The 21,219-nt window shown below is 53.0% G+C and overlaps 8 protein-coding genes across 8 annotated transcripts; 3 read left to right on the top strand and 5 right to left on the bottom strand.

Moving 5' to 3' along the window:
• Positions 1-47: 47 nt before the first annotated feature.
• N7462_007387 (putative protein phosphatase PP1 regulatory subunit Sds22) lies at positions 48-1,571 on the bottom strand (the record flags this gene model as incomplete). The annotated part of the gene is made up of 6 exons (XM_057079105.1): positions 48-467; positions 541-615; positions 708-1,028; positions 1,172-1,243; positions 1,326-1,357; positions 1,436-1,571. The coding sequence occupies 6 exons, from the start codon at positions 1,569-1,571 to the stop codon at positions 48-50; spliced, it is 1,056 nt and encodes a 351-aa protein (XP_056931775.1).
• A 1,239-nt stretch (positions 1,572-2,810) lies between these two features.
• On the bottom strand, positions 2,811-4,757 carry psrA (putative general stress response phosphoprotein phosphatase Psr1/2; the record flags this gene model as incomplete). Its single annotated transcript, XM_057079104.1, has 5 exons — positions 2,811-3,023; positions 3,135-3,233; positions 3,308-3,457; positions 3,524-4,620; positions 4,727-4,757. The coding sequence occupies 5 exons, from the start codon at positions 4,755-4,757 to the stop codon at positions 2,811-2,813; spliced, it is 1,590 nt and encodes a 529-aa protein (XP_056931774.1).
• A 2,863-nt stretch (positions 4,758-7,620) lies between these two features.
• pxa1 (putative peroxisomal ABC transporter (PXA1)) lies at positions 7,621-10,128 on the top strand (the record flags this gene model as incomplete). Its single annotated transcript, XM_057079103.1, has 1 exon — positions 7,621-10,128. One exon carries the CDS (start codon positions 7,621-7,623, stop codon positions 10,126-10,128), a length of 2,508 nt encoding a protein of 835 aa, XP_056931773.1.
• Positions 10,129-10,668: 540 nt separating this feature from the next.
• On the top strand, positions 10,669-13,137 carry N7462_007384 (uncharacterized protein; the record flags this gene model as incomplete). Its single annotated transcript, XM_057079102.1, has 4 exons — positions 10,669-10,867; positions 11,174-11,250; positions 11,300-11,453; positions 11,507-13,137. 4 exons carry the CDS (start codon positions 10,669-10,671, stop codon positions 13,135-13,137), a joined length of 2,061 nt encoding a protein of 686 aa, XP_056931772.1.
• A 714-nt stretch (positions 13,138-13,851) lies between these two features.
• Positions 13,852-15,086, bottom strand: N7462_007383 (uncharacterized protein; the record flags this gene model as incomplete). Its single annotated transcript, XM_057079101.1, has 2 exons — positions 13,852-14,966; positions 15,023-15,086. 2 exons carry the CDS (start codon positions 15,084-15,086, stop codon positions 13,852-13,854), a joined length of 1,179 nt encoding a protein of 392 aa, XP_056931771.1.
• A 294-nt stretch (positions 15,087-15,380) lies between these two features.
• Positions 15,381-16,717, bottom strand: N7462_007382 (uncharacterized protein; the record flags this gene model as incomplete). The annotated part of the gene is made up of 2 exons (XM_057079100.1): positions 15,381-16,144; positions 16,207-16,717. 2 exons carry the CDS (start codon positions 16,715-16,717, stop codon positions 15,381-15,383), a joined length of 1,275 nt encoding a protein of 424 aa, XP_056931770.1.
• Positions 16,718-17,686: 969 nt separating this feature from the next.
• Positions 17,687-18,077, top strand: N7462_007381 (Tim10/DDP family zinc finger protein; the record flags this gene model as incomplete). Its single annotated transcript, XM_057079099.1, is given in 2 exon segments — positions 17,687-17,784; positions 17,795-18,077. The coding sequence occupies 2 exon segments, from the start codon at positions 17,687-17,689 to the stop codon at positions 18,075-18,077; spliced, it is 381 nt and encodes a 126-aa protein (XP_056931769.1).
• A 321-nt stretch (positions 18,078-18,398) lies between these two features.
• On the bottom strand, positions 18,399-20,987 carry N7462_007380 (putative Sin3 complex subunit (Stb2); the record flags this gene model as incomplete). Its single annotated transcript, XM_057079098.1, has 1 exon — positions 18,399-20,987. The coding sequence occupies one exon, from the start codon at positions 20,985-20,987 to the stop codon at positions 18,399-18,401; it is 2,589 nt and encodes an 862-aa protein (XP_056931768.1).
• Positions 20,988-21,219: the final 232 nt, after the last annotated feature.

Here is a 21,219-nt window from a genome sequence, read left to right as displayed (position 1 = left end):
TGGCCCCAAAAACGGGAGAAGGGAACCTATGATAGGATGAGAGCCAGTCAAGGGGAATACGTACTTGCATCGATTTGCTTGATTTGCGGCAGCGCTAACCGCACCTTGTTACGGTATACGGCCGGCCCATTCATCTGCAACGGGTTACCTTCGAAGTAGACGGTCTCCAGCTTCTCTTTATCCTTGAGCTCGCGCTCGACCTCGTCAAAACTGGCGAGTTGGTTGTTTGACGCCCATAGCTCCTCAAGGTTCTTGAGAGTGGACAGATGCTCTAGGTGCGAGACTTGGTTGTTGGAGAAGTCAAGAACACGCAGGGTGGTGTTGGATTCCAGGCCAGAGAGATCAGTGACAGCGTTGTGGGAGAGGTATAGCTCTTCTAGGTTTGGGAGAGACGAAAGGCCGGTTATATTCGTTAAGCGATTGGATTGGATGGAGATAATGCGAAGGTTGGAGAGGGCGTCCAAGTTCTGGGATTTGTAGTGAGCACTAGGTGTATGGCGTTGGGGGAGGGGGGAAAGATTGCAGGTAAGGAAAACGGACCTTCATTTCTGTGATCTTATTCTTGCCAAGCCAGATCTCTTCTAGCGATGTCAGAGTTTCTAAGTTCTCGATTTCCTATACGACATTCATATCAGTCTTTGCTCGGGGGGTCACGTTCTGTCTAGCTAGCAAGAGCTGCGGGAACCGCAGCATCGCAAACCACATACTCGGATCCGATTCGCTCCCAGCTCTAAATTTCGCAATTTGGACAACCCTTCCAGTCCTTCGATCCGGGAGATTTTGTTCTGCACAAAAAAGAGATCCGTCAACTTGACGAGGTGATCGACATTCTTGATATGCTTGATTTTGTTGAAGCTGAGGTCCAGACTGGTCAGATCGCGGAATTCGCCTAACCCTTTGACATGGGAAATGAGGTTATCGTAGAGATCGAGCTCTTGTAGCGTCTCAGCCACATTGAGAGGGAAATTGATGCGGGTTATTTGGTTTTGGCGCAGACATAATCTCTGTGTATTCCCCTTGTCAGTCCACTGTTCCCGAGGACGAGCCGCAAACAAAGCGCGATATTGGATATTTCAGTAGGGCTTTCCTGGTTACCAGAAAGCCCAACAGGAACACTCGGCAATTTTTTCTAGCCCATAGGACAGGAACTCGGGAAAGATGGCGCAAATACCTGAAGCTTGGTGAATCGTTCCAACCGTAGCGCTGCGATCGACGATATGCGGAGATGGACCAGATCAATATCCTATGGGCGAGAGAAACCCGATTAGCGACCGTGCACGATTGAGACTAGAGCACCAGCAAGTATATGAAGTATATGAACCAACCTCTGCATTGACATCCTCATCGGCTAACAAGTCTGTCCAACCATCAGCATCCTGTCTGTCTCCGGGGGCAAAAAAATTCCCCGCGTGAGCGCGACGTCCCGCAAACTCACCTTCGTCAGCGTCAATCTCCTCAACCGGCGGGGCCTCTGGGTCAGAATAGTCCGAGTCCTCCAGGGCCTCTGGATTAGTGATGACCGCCTTGGGTTCGACCCGTAATTTCCCGTCCCAACCTTCCTTGTTCTTCATGGCGGGCGTGCTGTAACGAGAGAGAGAGGGGAGGTTGGAAGGTGGCGGGCGGTGGGATGGTGCAATGCGATTGCGGGGAGCTTTGGGGCGCCGCCGAGGTTCCTGTACCTGGCAGGGTCTGGCCAGTGGCGATCACTGTTAAGATGAGGGATGGATCGGGATCATTTGATGAAAGAAAAGGGAGGATTAGAATTTGATTGAAGCCGGAAATTAATGAGAGCGCTTATCCCTGTACACGTTGAGAGGGAGTCGCTCAATGCGTCCGTTCCGCGGGCCCAACCGTGGAAAGCCGAACCCTGACTCTATTACACCTGACTCTATTACAACTACAAGAAGACCACAACCACACAACATGCCAAGCTAGAGTGTATTCCTGATAAGACGTCTTCACGAGGACTATATACAGCATAGAGTGCCGCAGCCGATCGGGGGGGTCATGTACATTGCGTGAAGGAATCAATCCAGCGATACAAAGCAACAAAAAAGGAGATCCTCGCAGCGGGCCATGTCAAAGGAGAGTATTAGATGACAAGACCTGGGAGGCCGAGCACGAACAAGAGCTTGCGCTTAAAATGCATGGTTTCCTGTATTGCATCGCTGAGGTCCAGCTGGACGAGATAGAGCAAGGCGGATGAAGGAGGGGCAAAGAACAAGGGGAAGACAGGGATGGGATACAGAGGGGGAGGGAAAACATGATAACCAACGGACGCCGGCAGAATGCATCGGAGAAATGCGGGACGGACGAACAGAGGCAGACTAGGAAAGACCGGTGAAGGGGACGTGATGGGCGAGGGATGCGGGCAAGGGAGAGGAACAATGGGAGAGGTTAAGGGGACTCGCTGGGAGCAGGGGCAGTTGTAAGTCAAAAAAAGATCAAAATGTCGGATCTGGAAAAACACAAAGAAGAATAGATATAAGAGACGATGCCAGAGTAATCGCAAGACAAGCCTTGGAAACGGTGGCAGAAATGCAATAAATAGGCCAGGACCATCATGGAACTCAGTCCCATGCGGATTCATCGGTCGCCGGAGAAAGCAAGAAGGTAAGAGAGGCAAGGCGAAGTAGCAGGAACATCACAAAGGCGGGGCTAAATACCTATGGATCATGGCGAGGAACTGACTGGACTGGAAGAGGGAAAAAAAGGCTTTTTCTCGCACCAAAAAGACAAAAGAAACGTATGCGCTCAATGGGGGGAATCTTAGTTTAGGGCGTAAGAGAGGAAGGTCCGGATGAGTCGTTTCACAGGGTAATATCCAGGACCATGCTGACATCTTGAACCTGCGCCCCGGCAAGATCTTCGAGAACAGGAATGAGATCAAGTAGTTCATTGTCGTGGGCGTCAGAGAACCAGCTGCTGATGGGAATTGCATGTTGAGGATGGAAGATGTAGGAAGTGGGAGAGTTATCAATGATGATGGTTTCGCGGAGGTCACGACCAACTTGGGAAAGATCCTGTAAATGACAAATGGAGGTTAGAAAAGTCTTATAGCTCGGGCTTCCATCTGCCGTCTCCCGTCACTGGAGAGGATGAAACATCCAGAAATACAGAGAAGAAAGACTCACCTTGACGTAGTTTCCTTGATGGTTGTAGCAACTCTCACGGAATAACCGGTGATGAACCACATTATGAATGTCCAGCTGATCCAACAGTGGATCACCATACTATAGGATTGATTAGTTGTCAATTGATCGACGTAGCCTGGGGGTAAAGCAACACAATTGCGTGGCAAACTTACCTTGGAGACAGACGCCGTGAACACCACCACTTCATATAGTTCACCAACCCGCTTCATGAATTGATCGACACCAGGCCGTTTGATCACGTAAATGTTGTGATACTGTCCTTCAATCTCCACTGGAATAGTGAAATCGGCACGCTCGAGAACCTGAAACGCATCCGTCAGTCAATCAATCCGACCCATCCTTCTCCCAACAAAAAGAAAGCGGCGCACCTTAAAGCTACTATGCACCAATGTTTCATCAAGATCCAAGACCAAGCATTTACGATTCTGCAAGTGAGGCAGAGGCGGAGGAAGCAGCCACTGCTGATGTTCACCAGGTTCCTGTGCCAGAGGAGGCTCGGGAACTGGGGGAATGGGCGGTGGCGGTGGAGGTGGGATCCCTATAGTTTGCTGTTTGACTTCCTCTTCATGCGCCGAGCCTTCCGTTTCTCCATTCACGGGCTGCTTGGGTATCACCTCCGCGGGCGTGGACACCTCATTCATTGCCTGTTCAACCGGGTGCTGGCTATCGGCCTTTGACTCCGGTATGACTCCATTCGAAGACACAGCAGTATCATCGTGATCATGTGAGCTTTCCAGAGCGGCAGGCAGGCCAACACCTGTGGCAACCCCCTCGTCTGGCATATCGGTGGGCACATGAGAGCTACGCTCCTCCTCTTGGGGTTGCGATTGATCTGCGCTCACGGTAATGGCTTTCTCATCTCCAAAATAGGCTGGGTCCCGCGATTCAGCCGTACTCGAATCGCCGGTATGCGCTTCCGCTTTTTCGGGGGACGGAAGGCGATTCGAAACTGGGGGCCGCCTCGCAGTCTGCTTCGGAGCAAGAGTCGTATCATCTTCATCCAGATCGTTCGATGCGGAGCAGCAGCTCAGGAATGACAACAGCTTGGACCCCTTCTTCTGCTGAGACTTCGCAGGGCCTTGCATCTCCGGCGTAGTTGGGGTGGTCGTTTCCTGGCTCTTTTCCACATTTGCCACGTCCTCCGTCCGTCGCGAGCGCCGGCTACTGGCCCGGCTGCGATCCCGTCTCACCTTCAGGAGACTGACTTTGGAGCCTCTGCGACCTGGTTCGTCCCGGGTGGGCTCCTCGGTTTTCTCCGTTGATTGTTTATCCGCCTTAGAGGACCGTCGCGATGGGATTGGGAGTAACAGATGGTGCTTCTTCGTCGCGTCGGCACTTTCAGCGAGCTCAGAGCCCTCAGGAGGGGGAACGTCCGGCGCGGAGGCTAGGTGAGAGGACGCGCCCGCACTGGACTCTTGGATCTCAGCCGCACCAGCGGCCGACTGCGCGGGAGGCGATTCCGGATCTGGGCAGGCGAGGAGTATCAGCGACCGAGGCAGGCTCCAAGCAATGCGCACTCTAGAGTCTAGAGCCAACTGCGCCGGATGGGAGGAGGGGGGAGGGGGACATACCACTAGGACCCGGGTTCCCGGAGGAATTCATGGGTGATTTGCCCGCGAACTTGGGGAAACCTTAAGGTGAGGAGGGATCTCGCCCCCGATTCGCACCACGTATAAAGGAAGGGGGGAGGAGGGAGAAGTTTAGCTGGAGAGCGAGAGAAGCATCAGCAAGATGGTCTGCAGATTGAGTGCGGAGGCCAGGGGCGAAATGGTGCAAGCGCAGCAGCTCAATAGGAAGTGAGCGCGGCTAGTCCAGAGGTCAACAACGCCTCCTGGATACCGCAAGCGCCCTGGCCGATGGGGAGGCGGGAGTGTTTTTTACGTACCGCCTTTTTGGCCCCCGGAGTGAACCAACACAGTTAGCACGCCAAGGCTGACGAATCCAGCCCAAGCAGCGAGGGTGAATGCGACGTGGATGATGCTGGAGGGGAGATTGTTATGGCTGAGGCGAGAGAGGAGTCGGGGATGTCACGTGCAGGGCGAGGTGGTTTGGAGATGGTTTAGCGGATTAGCGGTTTTGCGGTTTAGTAGGAGTTTGGCACAGCGTCGTGGCTCCGTCAACAGGCGGAACGAGGGCACTAGTGAAGCCCGGAGCGCTAGCACCACTTGGACTTGAGGGGAGAACGAGAGGGAACAGGATGCAGGGGATTTCATGGAGCGAATGGCGCGAATGGGGGCGAATCGGAGGATGGCAGGCTGGGCTTGGGGGGGGGGGGGGGGGGGAGGGAGGTGGACTTGGGTCAGATTGGAGGTGCTCGGTCCGGATGACTCGACTCTTTGGGCTCCCATTTGGTCGGGGGCCCACGAGCTCACCAGGTCCCGATCAGCTAGCGGAATGGGGAAATGAAGAATCGCAAGATCGTGGTCGTTCTGTCCACTGATTGACTGCTTCCACTGGCTCGACGCTTGGGCTGGCTGTTGCCCTCCTGTGTAGTTCCGCAGTTCTACGGTTCTACAGTTCCAGAGACCCAGAGTTCCAGAGTTCCAGAGTTGCATAGTTGCATAGTTGCATAGTCATAGTGCCCGAGTGCCCTAGTTTCATCGAACGCCCTCGGCGGCTACACGCTCTCAGCTCCAGCACTGCAAGAGCCCATCGGCGCTGCAGAACTGGCAAGAGAGGCCCAGTGTCCTTCCTTATATCCTACTGCACTCCCGGGTCTGTCACTCCTCCTTCCTCCCCTGAGGGTTCTCCGGCTGACATGGGTTTACCCGGTCGTCTGCACGTCTGCACGGAGTACTTCCTCCAGAGTTCCCTCAAGCAGATCAGGGCTGACTCCGAATAACTAGCGCAGGGCCTGGCCCAACCTCGGACTGCCGAAGACGAAAAGATAAACCCGCCAGAGCTGGTATTATTTGTGTTATCCTTCGGGATGATCGACCAACAGGGCGGCCCCCACACTGGAGTCCAGATTGAGTGGACGTGCTGCTGTGTGCCCCCCTTTTTTTTCTGTCCTCTCACGCTCTTCTCTCATCCTCGCCTGCTGAGAAGCCGGGAGCTATGGCCCTGTCCGCAAGTGGATGCCGTGAACGCCACCATTGGCGGAAATAACAGGCCCTGCGCCCAGGTGGGAGGGGACGGGGATCCTCTGGACCAATCCGCACCCGAGAAAACCACACTGCATGCTGGCGCTACTTCGCATCGTCGGGGGTGCATATGCAACGTACGCCGTACCGACAGGGTACGGAGTACGGAGGCCATAGGCTAGGCGTGATTATGCATGGTTACAATGTTCGCCAGATTTATCTTTTTTCTTTTTTTCTTTATTGGGCGGGGGAGGGGAAGGTATAGTGCCCGGTGATTCTTGAAAAGGGGGCTTATCAAGTCATCTTCATACCACTCAATCTCACGATATTTTTCTATATTCTATAGAAACGGGCCAGGCAACACAAGCCGATGGATTCTTCCACATGAAGCCAAAGAGCCTTCTAAGACGAAGCATTACCATGACAAGCTGGGAATCGAACGGAGGAGGCCAAAAATCAACGAAAAAATGAAGGGGAAAGGCCAACAGCAAATTGTTGTTCAACTGCTCCAATCAGCGACCCACCGACTGCCTTGATCCGTAGACCTCCCTCTCACTGCCGTCCGAGGGATTTCGTAGATATCTATACTCTCAATAATCTCGTTTTCATAGCATTTCTAGCACTTCCATCTATTTTATCAGTTCTACCCCCAAAGCCATAGCATGTATATCACACTACTCTTACTGTGTGGAGGAGAATATCTATATGTACGTCGCTGGTAAGTACTCTCATATGGAGTTCAAATTGAGTATCGGGATGCTCATGAAGGCCAGATAAACCCACGATCGCCAGAAAGAACCTTCAATGCGTTGTTATCCTAGCTCTTAGACCCATTGCCAGCTATATCAAATTAGTTATGCGTTATTCCCCCCCCCCCCCCCCCCCCCCCCTCTCATCGTCCCCACCGGGCCGAGTCCATCCAGTACCCCAACCGGTGCCCTCGTCGCAGTAAAGGAAACCACCAACTAACCCCAAAGGCCGGCGTCTGGGATACACAAAACAGGAAACATAGAGCTTCGGACAGTATGTAGTGCGGAAAATGGAAGATGGAGGACATCAAGATGGGCATGATGGGAACTCGAAGGGCCAGCAACAGCGCGAAACCGCAGGAGAGCTTACCCCGGGCACGTGCCCTTCTCCGCAGTCCCGAGGTTCACATGCAATGATGCAACACGCCCTGGGCTCCCTCTCTGAGGCGTGCCAGCCCTTCGCTGTTCGTCTTCCTTCTCCGCTTCTTCTTCCACGTCCGCTATATCTCAACATTCCTGTATTCGGAGCTGGTCTCTTTGCTCCAGCTCCGCCCCATGGCCTGCCATCCACATTGATCCTCTCCACTGGGGCATCATACTGAAGGCGGAGATCGGAGAAACTGGGTCTAACAAATGGCCGCCCAGTCGACTCTCCGTCACCCGGAGGATCCCCTCCTTGTGCTCTATCGACGATATACAAATTTGATTCGGTCTCGACTCACGCGCACAACACGTACGACACGTCTCGTCGCCACGGTCGCCCTCCTCTTATCGATTATCGGCTCGGGTTATGGAGGATACAAGTGGTTCCGGGAGCGCGCCAGGGAGCGCGCCCAGGGTCGCCGTCTACTGCGGCGAAATTCCGGCATCCGGGGTAAGGATGGATCTCGTACTATCTATGTGCCCTACAAGGGCTCATTGACCTCCAAAGTCTTGATCCATCCGACCAAGCCGACCACGTTTGATGCCCATCGCCGACTGTTTCTAAACCCGCCAGTCTCGGCTCGCAGCAGAGAGGATGGCTCGGCGAGCCAAATTCCCCCGCCGACAACCAAGCCGGGCTTGAACCTAGCCTTTCTCCATCAATTTCTGAGCCTCGGCAGTATCATGGTTCCGCGCTGGGGGAGCAAGGAGACGGGTCTCCTGATGAGCCACGGCGTGTTCCTACTGTTGCGAACGTACCTCTCCTTGCTCATTGCCCGGCTGGATGGGGAGATCGTCAGAGACCTGGTCGCTGGCAAAGGCAAGGCGTTCCTGTGGGGCATCGTCAAATGGTGTGGTATCGGAACCCTAGCATCCTATACCAATGCCATGATCAAGTTCCTCCAGTCCAAGGTCTCAATCGCCTTCCGGACCCGCTTGACGCGGTATATCCATGATCTCTACTTGACTGATCAGAATAATTATTACAAGTTGATGAATTTGGATGGGGGAATTGGCCAGGGTCCTGATCAGTTCATCACTCAGGATCTCACCCTTTTCTGTTCCGCCGCAGCTGCTTTGTACTCCTCGATGGGTAAGCCGATGGTGGATCTATTTGTCTTTAACTACCAACTTTATCGCTCGCTTGGTCCTATCGCCTTGAGCGGAATTCTTGCCGGTTATTTCAGCACAGCGGTGGTGCTCCGAAAGCTATCCCCGCCATTTGGAAAACTCAAGGCAGTTGAGGGCAAGAAAGAGGGCGACTTCCGAGGCCTGCATTCTAGGCTGCTTGCGAATGCGGAAGAAATATCCTTCTATGGGGGAGCTGATATCGAACGCATCTTTCTCGTCCGAAGCTTCAAGGACTTGCAGCGATGGATGGAGGGTATTTACAGCCTCAAGATCCGCTACAACATGCTCGAGGATATGATTCTGAAGTATTCGTGGTCGGCCTTCGGCTACCTGGTGACCTCTTTGCCCGTCTTCCTTCCCGCCTGGGGCGGCTTGGGCGGTGCGATGGAGCTGGCTGATACACCGGAGGGCACAACGCGCGAACGGGGCCGTATGAAGGAGTTTATCACCAACAAGCGTCTGATGCTGTCCTTGGCCGATGCTGGTGGCCGCATGATGTACAGCATCAAAGACATCTCGGAGTTGGCGGGCTACACTTCACGAGTCTACTCCCTCATCTCAACCCTTCATCGTGTCCACGCTGATGCGTACTACCCATCACGGGGCTCGCATCCTGAGCTGTACTCTCTAGCCGACGCCCAGGGCACCTATCACAAAGGCTTTGATGGTGTGCGCTTGGAGCAGGTTCCTATCGTTGCGCCGTCGCTGTACCCAATGGGTGGGGATGAATTGGTTGAGTCACTATCTTTCATTGTGCACTCCGGCGACCATCTGCTCATCTCAGGGCCCAATGGTGTCGGCAAGTCTGCAATCTCCCGTATTGTCGCTGGCCTGTGGCCTGTCTATCGTGGTCTCGTCAGCCGTCCTCGTGGATTTGGTCTGGATGGCATCATGTTTCTCCCGCAGCGACCATACCTCAGCGTTGGTACTCTCCGTGACCAGGTGATCTATCCCCATACCGAAATCGATATGCGGGATGCTGGGGAAACAGATGCAAATCTACAAAAGATCCTCGACGCTGCCCATCTGGGCTATCTTCCCCAGCGGGAGGGCGGATGGGATACTCGCAAGGAGTGGAAGGACGTCTTGAGTGGCGGAGAGAAGCAGCGTGTCGCAATGGCGCGGCTTTTCTACCATGAGCCTCGCTACGCCTTTATTGACGAAGGTACTTCGGCGGTCTCCTCAGATGTAGAGGGCCTTCTATACGAGCAAGCCAAGGAACGTGGTATCACACTCATTACGATTTCCACCCGGGCCTCTCTGAAGAAGTACCATACCTATAACATGACCCTTGGTCTTGGTGAAGCTGGTGAGCAGTGGGAGTTTGAGAGAATTGGCACTGAGAAGGAGAAACTTGGTGTTGAGAAAGAGCTACAAGAGCTGCGCAAGCGACTTGACAAGGTCGAAGAGTGGAAGCAGCGTCGGGAAGAAATCGAGGCCGAATTACGAAAGGTCTGGACTCATGAGGGAGAAATTGATCCCCCACCGTATCAAGAGGAAGAACAAGAAAAGGGGAAGGACATGGCTACTTCTACTTCTGCTTCTGAGGTTGTGGTTAAAACTCCCGCTGAAATGACTGCCAATTGAAACTGATCGGAGAACCATGACGAGGGTATGATTTTGATTTGATCTCATGTATATCAGAAGTATCAAACCGAATTTTCACTAGATTTTATTTCCACTTCATACCCACATAACAAACTACTTTCAGATCCGAACAGCTCGAAGAAAAAGGGAACGCAATCGTAAACGTATGTAGTAACGAGAATACTTCCTCGCAAGTAAACGTCGTGTTTCTAAATCCGGCATAGCGTGGTAATTCTGCCAAACTATCCACCGACCGCCATCTACAAACCGCCTCCCAAGGTCACACCGCTTACTCTAAATGCCCACGCTGTCTCATTGTTTGGCTGTTCAGCATCAAACTGGAGAAGCCAGCCCTCTTCTACTTCCACTCCGAAAAAAATTAAACAAAAACCAAGCAACCCTTTCCAATTAAGAAGAAGAATAATTTCTTTCTATATTCCCTGGCCATCATTTTGCCAACACTGGTTGCGTCAGCCATCACCGGGGGCCGCCCAGGCCCCAATCAACGCGTCCGCTTGGCCGGCATCAAGCTATCCCACCATGCCGTCCGACAGCGAGGTGACCGATGACCCTAACACGGTTGTCATCCCGGTACCTGATGAAAAAAGCGATGGCGACAAGGCCACCTGGCCTCTGAACAGTCCTTCGGCGCAATTCCATTATCGCATGAAGGATGATAGCAGATGGAGGATGGGCCTAGCTGCGATGTGGGTTGAGCATGAAAATGCTAAGGAAGAAGGTACGTATATTTTGTTTTATTCACCTATACTCGATGCCTATCTGGCCTATTGCTGTTGCTATGGCCTAGTTCATCCGCCTTGGTTGATATTGGTTCAAGTCTTTGGCCAACCAATCCATGAACCCCGGCTTCGTAAGCCCCAGATGGATGGGATTGATGGCATGGCTTTGTTTCTCACGCTTTTCCAATTGACGATGTCATTGTACCTGTTCTATCCCAAATATGGACTGATATTATCTGTTAATTTCTACGGATTTCTTTTGCTTTCTTGTTCTTCCATCCATGGGCTAATATCAATCTGAAAAGGTATTAATTACATCCTGGAAAAATTGCCTGAGGGTTATGCTCTCATGGATCGACCCCGGGGGACCAACAGCGCAATGGTAAGTTCAAGTACCATAGTGCTAGTTCAGCTTGCTGACTCGGCGAAAGCGTGACGCGTTCCTTTTTGGTCACCCCAGCGGCAAATACTTCCAGTCCCGAGTCACTTTCTTCAAGCACTTTCACTGGTTGATGACCGAACGTGTAAAACCTTGCGAGTGCGTTCCCTGTGCCAGACAATCTCAAGGATCTAAGATCCGAAAGCGTAAGTCTTCCTCACATGACCTCCCAATACCACACACCCTAACATAGACCCAGGACGCACCAAAGCCGAGATGGAGGCTGACAGGAAGAAGTACTCGCAACAGTGGTGGGACCCCCAGTGGCCTTGCACGGAGGAAGGCCCTGACTACTGGAAAGGCCACATCATGGACCTTAAGAAGCATGGCAGGCTGGATATTGAAATCAACCATCCTTTCAACAGAGATTGGGTATTCAACCACGAGCTGCTTGAGAACGCTTTCATCCGCTACACGCTTCAGCCCGGGTTCATTCCCCGTCGTGGCGAGGTAGTCCTTTGGACCTGGTCCTTGGACGGCACTCTAGAATGGAATTCAGAAACCATGACCATGCAAATCAAAGGCGGAGATGGCAAATGGCACGGCACTCCTGAATGGCGCGCCGGTGTTGTGACTCAGGTTCCCGAAGAACCGATCAGCTTCCTTGATATCGTTCAACTCACCAAGAAACAGAGGCCCGTGACATACTCCGGGTTCCGGGTCGAAACACTTCCTCATCCGAATGAGGATGATAAATCTTATTCCCTTCAATATACTTACCTGCCGCTGAAGTGCATCAAGCCTTTCCATGCCTTTGAGCGATTTCTTCAGAGCGTTCCCCGGGAAAAGTTCCATCCTTCAATTGAACATGCCCTGACCACCATGGCCTCTTACAGCTTGTTGCACTATGTCCGATTCAAGGGTGAATGGCCAAATGCCCGTATTTTCTGCAAGGGAATATACATTGGCCACGAGCTCATCGCTGTCAAGGACACTGTCCGTCTGAAGCCCTGGGGAATCACCGCGGAGGACCTGGAAGAAGTAGGCGAAACCAAGCAGTTCAAGAACGACCTCGTTTCAGACGTGATGTTCGTCGAGCGCATCTGGCTGCAGCTTGAGGACTGTTCTGCCGATCCCAAAGATGAGCAACTTGCCAGATCGTGTGTGCCTTATATCGCTGGCAAAGTGTATACTCGCGACCCGAACCGCCTTGATCACTACATGCCTTTCGCCAAAGATCCTTTGCAAAAAATGCACTTTAATGAAGTCATCAATGCATTCCAGTACGTCGGCATGACCGGGTACGAAGGCAATTGGTATCGCATCGCTGGCGGTAAGACCTGCATCGTCACCCCAGGCATGATCCTCGGCCGTTGCTACGAGCCTGAGGCCACAAATCTTCACTTTGGCAGCGATTGTCTTGACTACGACCTGCACGACATTCTGAGCGGCCGCCGGTATTCGATTATGGCCGACAACCGTATCGCCGAGGGGCTGAACTGGTTCTGGGGTGACTACCGCGTTCAAACTCTTGGTCTGGCCACTATCAACGGCGTAGAGGTCGGGCCAGCCGCGGACCAACGCAAAGAACCCGAACGGTGGCAGGCGATTTTACGGATCTTAGCCGGTAGCACTGACCCCATCGATGTGAGACTTGCGCAGTTCCCCGGTGAAAAAAGCGCTGGCCGCACGCAGAAGAAGCCGTTCCGCGAGGTCAGCAAGATGAGCAAGCTAGTTAGCTCTGGCCTGGGTGATGTGAATACCGATGAAAAGGACGACTCGCAGGCGGAGGACGATAGCGAGTCGGACCTTGCGGATGTAGAGCTTATGGCATCTATTCCGTTCCGTGAAAATTATGACGCCAATGATGATGACTATGAAGATGAGTGAGTCAATATTTAGACGTGATGGCTATGATATCGATTCTGGCTTGCCCATGGATGACGGTACGGACCAAGCTTGCATTTCTTATACCAAGCTAATGTAAAATTGATACTCGCCAGTCATTGTTGAAGGCCGGGATGCCTAGACTTTAGCTCTTTGTTATTAATGACTTCTAATGACCCTTTTATGTGTGCCATATCTTGAAAGGAACGAAGAACACAGCATAATCAAGTCAATCCTTTCTTAGACCTATGCATAGCTACCATGGCAATTGTTCCATCCCTCCACTTCACCATGTTATGTAGAACGCAGTAATGCCCCATCACGTTTATCCAATGCTTAAAGAAGTGACATGCTGTTACACAGCGGATGGGTCTAGTTTTCTCTACATCCTATACATAACCCTTCTTAAATGATAAATACCGTCGTGCTGGATGAACCACGTTATTCGTTCTCCAGAACCGCAAGACTATGCCTTTCATGCGGGAAATGTCAATTTTCAATAACACAAGAAAGTGAGTATTCACAAATATCAAGAAATATCATGAACCAATAGAAAATAATCTTGGACAAAAACGCTGACAGACTGCTTATATTCAATATCAAGCTCTACTATATGCCATGAGAAAATGGCAACCTTCTTGTGATTTTGCCCGCGTTCTACTGAGCAGATTCTGTACATTGCCATTGGAGAAAATCTGCTACTTTCTATAGTTGCAGCTAGTAATTCTTCTGTACCACGCGTCTCGCAAATTCGGCAAAAGTCAAACCAGGCTCAACCTCTTCCGCCAGATTCGGCTGCGTGAACACCGCCAACGTATTCCGCGCAATGCGCGACTTCCCACCAGGGCATTTGGCTCCTTTCACGAAGTGCGGCACGGCCTGGAACTTGCCGCGAGTGATGAGTTCCAGCGCCTCGCCAGTCTGGAAGGCGAGGCAGTCCTTTGGGATGTTGACCTTGACGATGGAGCCTGTGCGCGAGCGGATATACAGGCCAGCCGAGGGGTCAGGGGACTGTGTCAGTTCTGGAAGGGTTGCGGTTGGGTCTGGGTCCGGGATTGGGAGGGAGGCTGCTTCGTCGAGGAACATGGCTGAGGTGAGGCCGGTCAAGCAGCCGTGGTCGACGTGGGTGGCGCACCAGTCGTCGTCGTCGACGTTGGCCTCTGAGGCTTCGGTACTCATGAGTGACGCATTCGCTGGGAAATAGTGCAGCAGTCTGGCTTTCGTGGTCAGACTGGTTGTCACCACGTGCTCCAAGTAGCCAGGCTTGTAGTCCTCGATGTTGGCCTCAGCGTACTGATCACACGCCTTGGCCACCAGGGCAGCGGTGTCGATGATCAAGGAGCAGAGGCTTTCCACGCTGGACCGAAAGGCCGGCAGCTTTGTGGATGGCGGCCAGATATTGGGCGCCGTGTACTGGGGCAGGTTGGGGAAGCCATCCGCAGGAGCGCTCTGCAGGGCTGGGTCCTGGTAGAAGGCGCAGTTGACGTAGTAGGAGCCCTTCAGAGTGTCGAAGGTTCCTGATTTCAAAGTTTCCTTGCCACAGGACCAACCGACTAGGTACTTAGATTCGGGGCTTTCGAGAGGTTCTGGAGCGGGGCGATCAGTAAATTGGGACCAAGACGAGCTCCTGGAGGAGAGGGAGGAGGGCCTCGAAAAGGAGACGCTTTTTTTTGACCTACCCAGTTCTGACTTGGGAAGAGCTGCCAGATATGATGCATTGGAGAGAACCTGCGCGCGCAGCTGGACAAAGTTCTCAGGCAGGTCTTTTACCACGATAATCCCCAGCGAGGAGGGACCGAAAGCTTCGATCAGCGTGTCGAAGGAGACGGTGCCTGTGTGTCGCAATGAGTATCTTTATTGATTATGCAGTTCTAAGAGCGAATCATACCATTTTCCAGATCTTTCAGACTGACCGTGACCGCTTGTGCCACCGGAGCTTGGGAGATATTCATGATTGTTGCGGCAAGATTGTTTTCCCCGCTTCGAAGTTCGATGCAGATAGGAACCATCGGCCCGCGCCGACACAACCACGGCTAGCGACGGACATACTTCAGCGTTGTGCATGGGATCTGATGGACGAATAATACGACGGATGAAGAATGTAGAGCGAATATAATGCTCAACGAGACTGGCGGATGCAATTGCATTTGAACGGAGAGGGTATGTGATATGCAAACAACTATTATACACTATGATCTCATCGGATCCCGATACCATGATGGGATCTCCAGAAGACGGGGGCCATCCTACTCACTCGAGGCACTTTCGGCTCTCTTCGTGACAGCTCGCAGATTGCCGAACGCCAATACATCGCCAATTCGTTTCGCGCCCGTGAACAGCATCACCAGACGATCAATACCACAGCCCCAGCCGCCTGTGGCCGGAAGTCCCCACTCCAAAGCCTCAAGATAGCTTTCGTCGATCTCACCAGGCTCGTCGGCAGCCTTGCTGAAGCGCACTTGGTCCTCGAATTTGCGGCGCTGCTCTGTGGGCGAGTTTTCCTCCTCGTAAGTGTTGACGAGCTCTTTGCCTTCGACAAAGAGCTCGCCGCGAGCGGCGACACGCTGCTGATTTTCGGGGTGAATGAAGGATTTGGAAAGCGGAGAGAGACATTCGGGCGGGTTGATGATGAAGGTCGGGTCGATGCAAGTGGGTTCTACGAAGGTACCGCAGAGCTCATCCAGAAGACGGGGTAGAGTTGGATTGGTCGGGAGAGGGAGAGAGAGGGTGTGGAAGAGGCGGACCACTTCGTCCAAGGCGTCGGGAGAGGTGAGATCAGGCAACTTATGGTTGATCTGGGCCTCAATACCCGTGATGAAGTCGATCCGTCGGAAGGGCGCGGTGAAATTGGCAGTGGTGGGCCGAAGCGTGCCCTTCGTATTGAGGGTCTGGATATGAGTGGCCATTCCCGAGAGCAGCTTCTCCGTGATGCTCATCAAGTCTTCCAGGTTCGCGTAGGCGTGATAGAACTCGCAGGTGGTGAATTCGGGGTTATGGGTCTTGTCCAGGCCTATAGATGGTCAGTTTTTCAGGATCTCAACGTATCTCCTAGAACATCCAGACATAACATACCCTCATTGCGGAACGAGGGTCCAATTTCGAAGATCTTGTCGAACCCGCCCACCACCAAACGCTTCAACCACAGCTCAGGAGCGATGCGCAATGACAGCTTGCGATCTGGAAACTCTGTGGCGGACGTATAAAACGGCCGGGCGATCGCGCCACCAGCCACGGAATCAATGATCGGAGTACTGACTTCCATGAAAGAACGGTCCAGGAAGAATTGGCGCAGATACTGAACGAGGGAGGATCGGGCCCGGATGATATCCGCCGCGGTGGGATCCGCCAGGAACTGGACATGGCGGGGATACGGTGATGTTTCATGCGAAATATCGTGGACCGGGACATCATGAAGACATGGCGCCAGCAGTTGGGGCAACGTTGTTGCATCGACGGTGAGCTCGCCTCGGCCGGTGCGGTGCGGTCGACCGGTGACAGCGAAAGCATCTCCACGCCGCAGGAGACGATAAAATTTCTTAAAATTCTGGGGCTCGACGCCCTCTAGTCGGCGTTTGTTGCACATCACTTGGACCTTATGGCCGTCTTGAACGATATCAAAGAAGATCAATTTGCTCCCGGCAAGTCTATACGTACGAATCCTACCTAACTAATCTAAGTACAACGGCCGAGAAAGGACAGAGGCCAGAGGAACCTACCAGAGACCACAACCGTGTCTGCTTCTACTGTTTCATTTTCCGCCAGATGGGCGTAGCGCATTCCGAACTCGGCCGGACTGAGACGACGGGGGTCTGCCACCAGGCGGGGGTAGGGTTCTGCGCAAGCATTGCGAATCTCTTCGACACGCTCCTGGAATGCCTTCTCTGGGGACGCATTGGAACTACCATTTCGAATCAACCAAAGCCGGTAAGTTTGTCGGGAGACCCCGAGTGGAGACGGGGACTGGATACGGGCAGCAAGGCATCGGCCTGCACTGAGAATCAAGGTCAGCAAAGTCCCCAATTCATTGAGAGCACGAGACAATTAAATCAAGGAATAGAATGATCAGTTTCGGTTGTCCGTTGCGTTCATCTACCCTCGAGAGGGCATCAACTGCAGCGGTTCTGAAGCAGATGGGAGAAATCATCATGTAAAACAAGACAAAAAGAACATAAAAAATTGTGAATGAAACAAGAAATGATTCTTACCTATTAGACAGACCCTTAAGGCCTTGCAATGCCCATCGAGGGTGAATTGAATGCATGAAGAGCAGTCAACCCTCACATTGCGCGAGTAAGAAGAGGAAGAAGAAGAAGAAAGAGAAGGAAAAATTCCAGTGGGAAAACTCGCGTGCGGAAGGCGGAAGGCGGAAGGAGGCGCGGGTGGTCCAAGCTTCTCGACCTCGAGACTTCCGGTCCGCATTTACCCTGAGTCCATCCATCAACCGTCACAATCTCGTAAGTTGCCCGTCCACGCTGGATGCAATGGAATACTAATACATCGGTACAGCATCTATCTTCATTACTCCTCCATATCCCCATCACCATAATTCATTATGTCGTTCCTCTTCGGTGGTCAGCCCAAGATGTCCTCGGAGCAGAAGATCGCTGCTGCCGAGACTGAGGTCGAGATGATTTCCGACATGTTCACTCGGTGAGTCCAGAAGAGTTCAGGGATTTACACTTGATTCAACATATCCTGTGGTGCCCTCCCCATTCGTTTGCGAGGGCCATGTCTTTACTGATGCGAAGGCGCGTACCAGCTTGACCGAGTCCTGCAGCAAGAAGTGCATCCCGACCGATTACCGTGAGGGTGACCTCAACAAGGGCGAGTCTGTCTGCCTTGACCGCTGCGTCTCCAAGTTCTTCGACGTCAACATCAAGGTCAGCGAGAAGATGCAGCAAGGTGCCGGCCAGCAAGGTGGCGGCATGGGTTTGAGCATGTAAGGTGTCGAAGAACAATGACGCTGCAGGGGGAAACGAAGGATTTGGATCGGACACAGAGTCGACAGTTCTGAATTACAGACATCGGAGGGTGTAGGCGAATAATGTTGACTGCCTGCCCCGTGATGCGCGCTGCAATCGATCGTAGACACTTGTGTCTTGGTGTCATGCTGGAACCACGTTTATATCATCACAGCTTGGGATGGCGCGCAGAGCGCCTCTCTATTTATGTACAATAGGCCAAGGGCAATAAAAAATGACAACAAAAAATATCAACAAGCAAATGGGGATATCGTACAGACATGAGAATAGGATTTGGAGATATCATTGCGCCGGGAATCCCATCGACCGACGTAGCCACGTCACCCGTGACACACTTTGCTCTTCTTCGCCTTGCAGGAGACCTTTGACACGGGATTCCAGATTGATTATGTGTCGCTCAAAATCCGTCACGCCTTCCTCCATGTCCTCCACCTTTGATTCGAGGACGTGCAACTCGTAATCCAGTTTGGCACCCAACAGCTCGACTCGCCTCACGCTGTCTGTGAGATGCGCGTGCTCATCGCTCAGAAGATCGCTAGATCGTTCCCGCAGCCGCTGGTAATCGCCGAAGCGTTCCAGGTACACGGCGTTAAGTTCTTCATGGCGATCATATATGATTTGGTTGAGGCCGTCGACAGAGCCTACCTGGCGCTCCACCCAGGGCACGGTGTTCTCGGTCAAGTCTAGGATGCGAGATGTAAAGATACGGGCATCAGAGGCGAGCATGTCTTCTTGCTCAATGGCCTCCACAAGATCGCTGGTGTCTTTGACCGTCGGTTGGCCGCCCGGCAGGTCCCAGGTGAGTACCACTTCTTCGACATTGCTGAAAGACAGATGTCGCGGGCAAGAATTGTCTCGCCGAGCACTGTCATTCTCTATGTTGCGAATTTCTTCACAGCTCTGAGCCCGGCGGAGGGCCATCAAAGCCAAACCGGCCGCTGGTTCGTCTCTGTCTCGCTCACTTGATGCCGCAGTAGATCGAGTCCTTGTACGCTCGATATCTGACTCCTCTTCCTCCACGGTTGGAATGCGCTGCAGGTCTGAAACTTTATCGGCCTGTTCCGATTGCTCTTCTGGTCTGGCTGCTGGTGGTGCAGTCTCGATGTGGATTTCAGGCGGCTTAAGCTCCGCGGCAGTGTCGATCGTGCCGGGTGCTTGGGCATTTTGCTCATCTTCTGGTTGAGTTCCAAATTCATCTCCCAGTTTGGTTTCTGATGGTAGACTCGAGCCCGGTTTAGTTTTGGAGGCCGAGACCTCAGTATCGCTGTCAAGTTGCGGTTGATATGCAGCGTCATGGGTCAAGCCCGCGGCTTCTCGGGGTATTTGTTTGTGATGGTGTGAGCGAAGCCCGGGCAACCCAACGGCATCCTTAAACCGTCCAAGGCCAGCCCTGGCGTCTGATACTCTGCCACTAACGCCTTTTTTTCGATGATCTCTTTCTTCCGCGGGTATCGATTCGGGCTCCTTCCATGGCCGATCAAGGCTAGACGATACACGCTCGGTATGCAAATCCTCGGTCGAGTGTTTCCTCCGACTCGTCCAGACATAACGGCCCTGATCGTCTGTCGTGAACATCATGTCTGTTCCGGGTCCCCGGGTGAACCCATTATCGAGGCCGCTTTTGCGGGGTTTTCCCAGCCAAAGGTATTTTGCCCTTGACCCATAGCAGCACTGAACGAAATTGTCGAGATCAAGAGTCTCAATGTCTGCAATACCGCCTTTCTCTCGTCCACGAACCATTCCCATGACCATCTCCCCACCTTGGCCGCTGAGCTCCGCCATGGTGGATTTGACGGCATCGGTCCAGCCTTCCGAGTTCGCCGCCTTGGCCGTGGCACGGTGTAGCTTGTCCAACGTTTGTCGGTCCAGTCTTCTGGATCGCGTCATCTTTTGAGACTTTTGGAATCCACCAATACCTCTCTTCAAATTATCGATATCAAACGCATCTTTTCCCACAGGGGCACCATAGGCGTGGAGCCGATTCCGAGCTCCCAAGAGAGTTCCCAACAGGGCAGCCACGCTCGTGGGGCCCAGAGCACCATCGCTGGGTTCGATATTATATAGCTCGGTCCCAATATCGGTCCACCAATCGCTGATAGATGCTTCTGTTACATCACATAACAAACCATCCACGTACTCGGGCGCCAGTTTGTCAAACACCATCAGTGCGATTTGACACTGCTTGACGAGTTCGATAACTGCGTTGTAGAGAGGGATGCGCTCACTGGCCCGGTATAGTTGATGGAACTTAGCCTCTGTTGCTGGCAGGGGAGGCTGCAGCTTCAGACCCGCACGACCCGCGCAGCCGAGCCGTTTTAGATTTTCGTTTACGATGAAGTCTTCTCGGTGTTTCTTGATGTCGCCTTCAGGAACCGGGATCACCGTGAGGGCCGACGGGAATGAGCCCAAGTCAGTGACCATGACAATCCCCACAGGTGTCTCCTTCCGTCGTGCGCCATATTGCTTGACCGCATTAAAGTACAGCCGCAGGCGCGGGGACCATGTTGATTCCTCGGTCGGCACGCTGAGAACGCCCACGATTACGGTATGAGAGGTGTCACCAGTATAGGTTGCAATAACAAAGGTCGGATGGATGCGCGAGCAGGCCCATTGTTCGACGATGTAGATCTCGTAGCCCTGGAGGGTAGTGCGACGGTGCAGGACGTCGGTGGAGGGGTCCTCTTCGAGATATCGCAGTGCAACAGGATCGGTGAAGACAATTTTCTGGTGGCCCTGGCGGCCCTGCGGACCTTGGGTTGGTGGACGATCAGGCCCATTGGTGATCGAGGCGGGGCTTGACCTGATGTCGTCCGAGACCTTCGCGGAGTCGCGACGGTCCGCCACAGACGCAGGCGGAGCACTGGCCTGCATGGGCGCTACTGGTCAACGCAGGACTGTGAACAAGTCAGGCAGTCCAGAAGAGAACAGCAGTATCGGAGCCCAAGGGAGGGGGAAACAGCATCGGAGCCACAGCAAGCGCCACGCCTCGGCTCCAACGTCAGGGAGGTACCAACCTTCTTTTGATCCTCCGGTAGTGCTGGTCAGATAGAAACCACGGGGGCATATCCAGTGAATAGGGGCTGATGCATGTTCCAGCGATCTG

The sequence above is a fragment of the Penicillium macrosclerotiorum genome (genome assembly GCF_028827735.1).
Source record: "Penicillium macrosclerotiorum strain IBT 26536 chromosome Unknown utg000007l_segment0_segment0, whole genome shotgun sequence".
NCBI classification, from domain to species: Eukaryota; Fungi; Ascomycota; class Eurotiomycetes; order Eurotiales; family Aspergillaceae; genus Penicillium; species Penicillium macrosclerotiorum.
The sequence above is the reverse complement of the archived record's forward strand: the minus strand, read 5'-3'. Positions and strand labels throughout refer to the sequence as shown.